Raw genomic sequence first — 9,368 nt, 5'->3', positions numbered from 1 at the left:
TCACTGCAGCCTCTGCCCCCCGGGTTCAAGCAATTCTTCTACCTCAGCCCCCTGAGTAGCTGGGACTACAGGCCCCCACCACCACGCCCAGCTAATTTTTGTATTTTTGGTAGAGACCGGGTTTCACTATATTGGCCAGGCTGGTCTCGAACTCCTGACCTTGTGATCCGCCCACCTCGGCCTCCCAAAGTGCTGGGATTACAGGCGTGAGCCACCGCGCCCGGCTTATAGTTTCTAAGTTTTCTGTAGTGAACATGCAATCATTCCTTTTGCAAGCAGGAAAAGAGTATTTGCATGGGGCGGCCAGCCACCTCCATGCAATGGAGGCTGATAGGTGCCCAGCACCTTCCCCTCTGGAGGCTGATAGGTGCCCAGCACCTTCCCCTCTCCGCCACGCGGTTGGGCTGCTTCTGCCTCTCCGTGGCAGCACCCGTGTCCGTCCCCTGCCTCCCAGGTGAGGGCAGGGACCCATCACCATGACCCAGAGCTTGGCTGCAGCTCTCGGCACATCCAGGGAAGCATGTGTTTGCAGGCCAGGAGCCTGCGTAGAATCTGGGTGCCACTCTGTTGGTTCTGTGACTTCAGGCATTTCTCGGCCTCCTGGACCTTCACATCCATGCTTGTTGAGGAGGATAATGTTACCTCCCGTGCTGGGTTTTTAATCCCTTTCCTCCTGCACTCCCCATGGCACCCACCTCAACCATTTCCTCCTCAAGGAGGCCCGCAGTGGCCACCCCAACCAGGGCCATGTCCCAGCCAGTTGCATCTGTGGCACGGTGTCCCCTCCTGAGAGTACGGCTGCCCCTACCCAAGGTTACCTTTACGTTGGCCACACTGTTCTCTAACACTTTGATAATGCTGTAACAAACAGGCCTTATGATGTAAGGGCCCAGCCACAGTAGACTTAGTTCTCACTCACTGCCAGAGTAGTGTCACTCTGATAGATTTGTATGTTTCTGAACCTAGCTATATTACTCTGATTATATCAAATTCATGGCAAGTTTAATATCTGGCGAGTCAAAAACTTCATTCCTATCCTTTTCCAAAAATTTCATGGTAATTCTCATATGTTATTTTTTAATATCAATGTTAATATCAATATGTCTAATGATTCTCCCAAATATCCGTTGAGATTTTTGTTAGAATTTGATTAAGCTTATTTATAACTTGAGAAAGGCTTTCTCTTTTGAAAGTGAGTCTTTATATCCAGGAACATAATATGTCTATTTATTCCAATCTTGCTTTAGTAACTTTAATATAAGGTGTATATTCTTTATACACATTCTTTATACAGGCATTTTTTTTAAATTTTACTTTCAGTTCTGAGATACATGTACAGAATGTACAGGTTTGTTACGTAGGTATACATGTGCCATGGTGGTTTGCTGTACTTATCAACCCACCATCTAGGTTTTAAGCTCCACACGCATTAGGTATTTGTCCTAATGCTCTTCCTCCCCGTGCCCCCCGGCCAACAACAGGCCCCAGTGTGTGATGTTCCCCTCCCTGTATTCATGTGTTCTCATTGTTCAACTCCCACTTATGAGTGAGAACATTTGGTGTTTCATTTTCTGTTCCTATGTTAGTTTGCTGAGAATTATAGCTTCCAGCTTCATCCATATCCCTGCAAAGGACATGAGCTCATTCTTTTTTATGACTGTGTAGTATTCCATGGTGTATATGTGCCACATTTTCTTTATCCATTCTAGCATTGATGGGCGTTTGGGTTGGTTTCAAGTCTTTGCTATTGTAAAGAGTGCTGCATTAAACATACATGTATATGTGTCTTTATAGTAGAATGAGTTATGTATAATCCTTTGGGTCTATACCCGGTAATGGGATTCCTGGGTCAAATGATATTTCTGGTTCCAGATCCTTGAGGAATCACCACAGTGTCTTCCACAATGGTTGAACTAATTTATACTCCCACCATCAGTGTAAAAGCGTTCCTGTTTCTCCACAGCTTCGCCAGCATCTGTTGTTTCCTGACTTTTTAATAATCATCATTCTAACTGGCCTGAGATGGTATCTTATTATGGTTTTGATTTGCATTTCTCTAATGATCAGTGATGATGAGCTTTTTTTCATATGTTTGCTGGCCGCATAAATGTCTTCTTTTGAGAAGTGTCTGTTCATATCCTTTGCCCACTTTTTCATGGGATTTTTTTCTCTCATAAATTGTTTAAGTTCCTTAAAGATTCTGGATATTAGCCCTGTGTCAGATGGGTAGATTGCAAAAATTTCCTCCCATTCTGTAGGTTGCCTGTTCACTCTGATGATAGTTTCTTTTGCTGTGCAGAAGCTCTTTACTTTGATTAGATCCCATTTGTCAATTTTTGGCTTTTGTTGCAATTGCTTTTGGTGTTTTAGTCATGAAGCCCTTGCCCATGTATATGGCACTTCTTTACACAGGCATACGTTGGAGACTTTGCAGGTTTGGTTCCAGACTGTAGCAAAGCAAATACCGCAATAAAATGAGTCAATGAATTTTTTGATTTACTGGTGCATATAAAAGTTATGTTTACACTATACTGTAGTCTAGTGTGCAATAGCATTAAGTGCGCAATAGCATTATGTCTAAAAAATTACATAGCTTAATAAAATACTTTATTACTAAAATATGCTGGTGATCGTCTGAGCCTTCAGCAAGTAATCTTGTAATCTTTTTGCTGGAGGAGGGTCCTACCTCAATGTTGATGGCTGCTGAAGGCTGGGGTGGCAATGGCAATTCCTTAAAATAAGACAATGAAGTTTGCCACATCGATTGACTGACACTTTCATGAACGATTTCTCTGTGACATGGAGACATGATATGAGCACATATTGTTGGAAAAATAACGCTGATAGACTTGCTTGACACAGGGTTGCCACAATCCTTCAATTTATAAAAAACACAGTATCTGCCAAGCACAATAAAGCAAAGTGCAAAAAAAATGAGATATGCCTGTGTCAGTCTTGTACCTTTCATATGGCATTTATCCAGAGGTATTCAATTGCTTTGTCATTAATGCAAATGTGAATTTTTGTCACATCTCAATCCTGAACTACTTATAGTGACCATAAAAGAATGGCACTGCTTTTTTGTATTTTTAGCTAGAATCCAGCCACCTTCCTAAATGCCATTGAGATTTTATACCTGTACAGTCATATCCACAAATAATGATCCCAGTTTTCAACATTTGCATGTTGATTTTATTTTGTTGTCTTATTTCAAAAGCTGGAACCTCTAAAAATGTGAATAGAAGAAGTGAAAGCATGCTTATTTTGTTCCTGATTTTAATGCTTTAGTAGTTCATCCATTTAATATAATCTTTACAGATAATTTTTGATTAATACTCGTGTTTACAATGTTTTATTTCTATATAGTTTATCCATCCCATTCTATTTCTATTTTATACTGTTTTATCAGGAATAGCTGCTGAATTTTGGCAAATGCCTCTGCTATCTGTTGACATGTGGCCTTCACTAAAGTAAGGGATTGAAAGATTTGCCAATTCTTGCATTCTTATCCATGGAATAAACCATAGTTGATCTTGGTGTGTCATTTTTAAATATGGTGCTAAATATTTCTAATATTTTATTTTAGAATTTTTGCACTAATGGCCATAACTAGATTGACTTTTATTTTTTCTTTTGACATGTTTTCTTTATCATATTTTGGTATTTGTATAATACACAATAATTGGAATATGACTCTTTCTATGCTCTGGAATATTTTGACTAATGTAAAAATTATCTATCCCTTAAGGGTTCCATACAGCTTGCCTTCAAAATCATCTGGGTTTGACACCTTTTTAATGATAGATGGTAGATCTTTTAACAGCCTTTTTCATTTCTTTTGTGGTTGCCTGTCTATTCAGGCTTTTCTAATACTTTAAGTACTTTCTTTTCTAATTCAATTTAAATTGAATCTTTATTTGTTAATTCAATTAAATTGAATTTTGCTAGAAAACTGTTCAATTTCCTCTGAAGTTTAGAGCATATTAACCTAAGGTTGCACATAATACTTAGAATTCTTCCGTATGTGTTTTTAGACTCATTTCTATATGTGTTCTCTTCTATATGTGTTGTTAGTATTTCCAGTTAGTTTCATGCTTTCATACTTTCAGAGAACATTCATATACATCATCACAGGTGAGCCCTTGTTCCTCCTGGATAGATGAGGAAACTGAGGCAAAAAGTGGGTAAGCAACTTATTGGAGGGGCACACAGGCGGTTAGAAGCAGAGTCTAGACTCAGACCCAGGACTCCCATCTTCCCATGCTGGGCTCCATCCACCTGTGTTCTTTCCAGTAATGTTTACATGAGGCCCCGTCCTCCTCAGGCCCTGAAGGTCTGAAACCGTAAGGATGGACTGAGAGGTATAGCTGTATGTCCAGGAGAGGCTCCTCTACTCTGTTGATGCCAACATTCCTTAGAGAAATGCTCGTGTATTTGGATCTGGGAAGTGCCTTTGCAACTGTTTGAATCCTAAAGATACTCCAAATCCATCAGCAATATCACTTTTATTTTCTAAAATAAAAAAAGACATTCATTTACTTTGCAAATGGCTCCAAATGAAGGTGTATAAAAGCTCCGTTAGCCTTTGCATGGTGGAGGATGTGGTGGGCTTTGGCTTGAGTGTACGTGTGTAACTTCAGATTTCTGAGGACATTCCCAGCAGCATCCTGTGTTTGGTACAATTTCATAAAGTAAGAAAGACTTTATACATTATGCAGACTTCTGTGTCGTAAAGCACAGTAACATCTAATATATACATTGCTGTGGAGTTGCTTAAAATAAAACATGACCGAGTTTTAGTAGGAGTTGGGGGGCTGTAAGTGATACTCTGGTGAAACCCTTTGCATGGCACTGAGGTACTTGGTAGGAGCTGGTATCAACACTAACAGCCGTGGTGGGTTTTGATGTGGGGAAACCCGGTATATCTCAGAATACACCCAGGTACGGGAACAGCTTTCCTGTGTGGTCACCTTGGGAATCTTTTTTTTTTTTTTTTTTTTTTTTTGAGACGGAATCTCGCTCTGTAGCCCAGGCTGGAGTGCAGTGGCGCGATCTCAGCTCACTGCAAGCTCCGCCTCCCGGGTTCACGCCATTCTCCGGCCTCAGCACCTTGGGAATCTTACCTGTTCCGGACTCCCATGCGTATATTCTAGCCCCTCCCCTTCCAGGTCAGCATACTCCACGAGCTGCCCTGTTGATGCAGCAGCCACAGGCCTGGCTTTGGGAGCCTTTCTCTAATTGCAGCAAGTAGATGCATGTCAGAGCTGCTTCCCAGGCCCCGCCCATTTCCCCCCACCCCGACCCCTGCCTCTGCAGGAGGCTCAAGACTCTGCTGCCCCACTCACTTCATCCCCTGGGCCCTAGTTTCCCAAGCCTGACTTCAACGTGGGGCCAGGTCTCCCCAGTGCCTCCTCCTGACTGGCCCCAGGATAAGTCCCCTTGCAATTGTCATCATCCACTGCTGCTCACTGAGTAACTTCCCTTGCTGGCTCTTCCCTCTGTCATGTGTGTCTGCCACAGTGAGCATCCACAGATGATGAAGGTGGGATGCCACCCTCCGCGGGCCCCTCTCTGCTCACCTGGCCACAAGCCCTCTCTTGCCAGCACATCAGTAAAAGAATCCTTCTGCTGTCCCTCTTTCTCCACATCTAATTCCTCCTCCTCCCAGGAAATCTCCCAGCCCTGGCTAGGTGCACATCCCTCCTCCGGACTCCTTAGCACCATGGACAGTGTCATGAGGCCCTGAACCACGCCCCAACCCCCAGACTTCCAGTGCCCAAGGAGTGGGGAAGAGCGCTAACCCAGGCCTGGGACCTGCCCACTGTGGGAAGGTCGCCCTTAGCAGATGCCATTGCACTTAATTCCCCTGTGGGTCTCACAAAGTTTCAGACTTCAAGGAACATTTAGCTGCAGCCTAATGGCACAACAGTCATCAAAACCCCCCTTTCAAATTTTGACCACTGTGAGTAATCAACTAAACTGTCATCCTGAAATGAAAGCATGTGGGTGCTAATCCCTGTTCTTTCCCTGGCCTCTCAGGGAAGGCTTACACTGTGTTTGTTAATCGAACCCAAAGACAGACTGAAGGCGTGAATAGATGAGAGTAAACAGTGTACCCTCCCCAGGGCTGGGCTCTGTGCTGGCCACCCAACCTTCCAGGGCCACTGCTCTGCCCCATGGGGAACTCACTGGATCCTTCATGGCAGGAAACCCAGGCTTCTGCTCAGTGGGGCCTGACTTGGGGCTGGGGGCTGCCTGAACCCACTTCCAGGCTGCAGCTGTCTTCTGGCCCCTCCTCCCCACCACACTGGGTCTCCCTGGGACTTGCCCTGGGTGAGAAGCCCAGAGCAAGAGGTGGTTGATTATTTCTCACATGGGTCAATTTCCATTCTATTTTGTCCAGACAGCTGAGGAGTGGGCTGAGAAAATGCCCAAAGGCCCACCGCCTACCTCTCCGAAGGCCATGGCCAGCAGAGACATCCTGGCTCGCCTCCACAAAGCAGTGACTTCCCATTACCATGCCATCACCCAGGAGTTGGAGAATTTTGACACCATGAAAACGAACACCATCTCCAGAGAGGAGTTTAGGGCTATTTGTAATCGCAACGTCCAAATCCTGACAGACGAACAGGTAAGAAACGCAAGCTAGTCCTCACCCTGCGCACCGTCGGCTGAGCGTCAGCCCGGTCCCTGGCCAGAATGTGCGGAGTTTAAGACTGTTCTCTGTTTTTTAAATGCTTGCAGTTTTATTATTTTGTTTTTCAATCTTCCTGAAGATTCACAGGAGCCTTCTGTTTATGTAACAACTATGAATTACACCATTTTCATCAGGGTACAAATGATGTCACTGTTACTTTTAAAATCAAACTAAACTCTGCATCAGCTCCCACACTCTTTCTCCCTTCCTGGAGCATCCCAGAGGTAATGTGGTCTGGGTCTGTTATGGGCAGCAACTCTCTGGGGCCAGTGTTGCACAGGCAGTAAAAAGCATGTACCAAGACAGTTGTAGGTAAACAAGGCAGATGTATTGGAAAAAGTATGAAAATATGTTGCAAGGGTGCAAGGGGCAAGTCAGCAAGAGAAAAGCTGACTGCAAAAAGACAAAGGTTTGCTGGGGATTTTATAGGATGGTGCTCGTGCTTGGTGCTGAAGAAGGCTTTGTAAAGGACTGAAAACACCAGGGTTGCAGTGAGCTACCTTGCATTTTTCTATAAGCCAAGGGTCTGGTGATAGCTGGGCACAGGAAGACTGTTGAGCTATCTGCGCAGGAGGGCTACATGTTCTGGACTATGAAGAAAGGCAGACTTAGAGCTTACCTGCTTTTTCATTTTGCTTTCCCCTGCTCCCACCAGTCTGATTCCTTTTCCCTAATTAAGACTCCACATGGTCCAAAGACGGTGGGCAGTCTGTCCCCACACCTGGAGGGTCACAGACCCTGGTGGGAGGCTGGTGCTCCTCCCGTCACCCCAACTGCCTTCTCCTTGATACGACCTGATGCTGCCACTGGCAGTGTGGGATGCTCCAGGCTGCTGCTCTAAGCGTGCTGGGTACATGCCACCCCCGGCGGGCCTCTCTGCTGTGCACAGGCTGGACAGGCCCTGCCTCTCTAAGATCCTCCTCCCTATCACAGAATCTCCAGTAGGAAGTTCTTCCCAGCTTCCTCCCCTAAGGACTGGACTGAGCTCTTCTTTGACTCAAAGGCTCTGACAACCTGCTCCCCTGGGCCTCTTTGGCTCTTCATGGCCTTCCAAGGCCAAGAGCACCTCCCAGTGGGATGGCATCCTCAGAGTCTGCCTTGCCATGGTAGCTGTGGGAGGGAAGAGAGCACCTGCCCAGCTTGCCCCCCATCCATAGTCACACTGAACACCGGCACCAGGGGAGCAGTGCCCCAGGTTGCCGTGTTCCTCATTGTGCCCTAAATGCCAAAGCAGTGCAGGGCACTGAGTGGGTGCTCAGTACGTACTGGTGAATGGACAGCGTCCATACTCCCCGGCCCTTCACCGTTCTCGGAAGCCGTTCTGGGCTGATCAGCCAAGTAACACAGAGCACCACTGATCTAGTTACAGAAGTAGATTTCCCTTCCCTCAGAAAATGCACAGCTACAGGCCCTCTCTAGTTCTCAAATGCATCAATGTCCCATTCCCAGAGAATAATTCAGATTAAAACATAACATCCCCAAACACTTACACAGCAACTCTGCCTCCCTCCTTCCTCCTGGTTCTGCTCAGTCTCAGCCCAGGGAGTTCCCTGCAGACACTGCATGGAAATGTCACTCTTTTGCCTCCAAAACTGGACCATTCCAACCTCTTGTCTCATTTTATCAGAGTTGCAAGGTAAGGTCTTGGAAGTATTCACAGGGAAGCGTGATCATCGCAGTCACCCCTGGCCCTACTCACAGCTCTGAACTCACTGCCCCAAGAATGCATTCCGTAAAGACATTAAGAATATGACTATCAGGTTTAATGTTCCTAAAATATCACCTTTCTCAGGCATTTTGGTGTGATCATTTTTGCTAAGCAAAATTCAAGGCTGTTTCCAAACGATCCTGCCCCACCGCACATCAAAGCCGAGCAAGATCTGTATTTGCAAATACTTCTCTCAGCATCAATGAAATAAGCCTTGGAAATTAATACAGTTGCATTGATTATTTTATGGGGCCAAGTAATCAAGGTTTTACTAATAAAGGTTTTTTTATTTCATCCAAATGAGTAAAATTTTACTCTAATTATAGATTGAAATTAATGACACGCTGACATATCTGGCATTCATCACAGAGAATTTGATTTTAATAGTCCACTAAGAAAACTTCACCATCCTCAGCACATCAAGCCCCTTCCCCAACCCAATTAAGCACTTATTTTTAAACTCGGCTTTCTACAAATAAGCTGACATGTCTCTTACATGCAGCCAACAACATATGAAAAAAAGCCCAACATCACTGAGCGTTAGAGAAACGCAAATTAAAACCACACTGAGACACCATCTCACACAGTCAGAATGGCTATTATTTAAAAGTCAAAAAACAACAGATGCTGGTGCGGTTAGAGAAAAGGGAATGCTTCTACACTGTTGGTAGAAGTTGGGAGTGTCAGTTCGTTTAGCCATTGTGGAAGACACTGTGGTGATTTCCCAAAAACCTAGAGGCAGTAATACGGTATGACCAAGCAATCCCATTACTGGGTATATACCCCAAGGAATATAAATCATTCCATTATAAAGATACACACACGTACGTACATTGCAGCACTTTTCACAATAGCAAAGACAAAGAAAAAACTAAATGCCCATCAGTGATAGGCTGGATAAAGACAATGTGGTACATCTATACCATGGAATACTATGCAGCCATGAAAAGGAATAAGAGGCCC

General features: G+C 44.7%; 1 protein-coding gene across 3 annotated transcripts in view; it reads left to right on the top strand.

Moving 5' to 3' along the window:
• The window catches only part of EFCAB6 (EF-hand calcium binding domain 6), a 324,265-nt gene that overhangs the window by 280,988 nt on the left and 33,909 nt on the right, over nucleotides 1-9,368 (top strand). For all 3 annotated transcript variants that reach the window (XM_011984010.1, XM_011984009.1, XM_011984011.1), the window contains one exon: nucleotides 6,404-6,631. In XM_011984010.1, coding sequence (XP_011839400.1) covers nucleotides 6,404-6,631 — 228 coding nt within the window. The remainder of the gene's footprint in view (nucleotides 1-6,403; nucleotides 6,632-9,368) is intronic.

This window comes from Mandrillus leucophaeus, unplaced genomic scaffold, assembly GCF_000951045.1.
Source record: "Mandrillus leucophaeus isolate KB7577 unplaced genomic scaffold, Mleu.le_1.0 Scaffold26, whole genome shotgun sequence".
Classification (NCBI taxonomy): domain Eukaryota; kingdom Metazoa; phylum Chordata; class Mammalia; order Primates; family Cercopithecidae; genus Mandrillus; species Mandrillus leucophaeus.
This window is presented reverse-complemented; position numbering and strand designations above follow the sequence as displayed.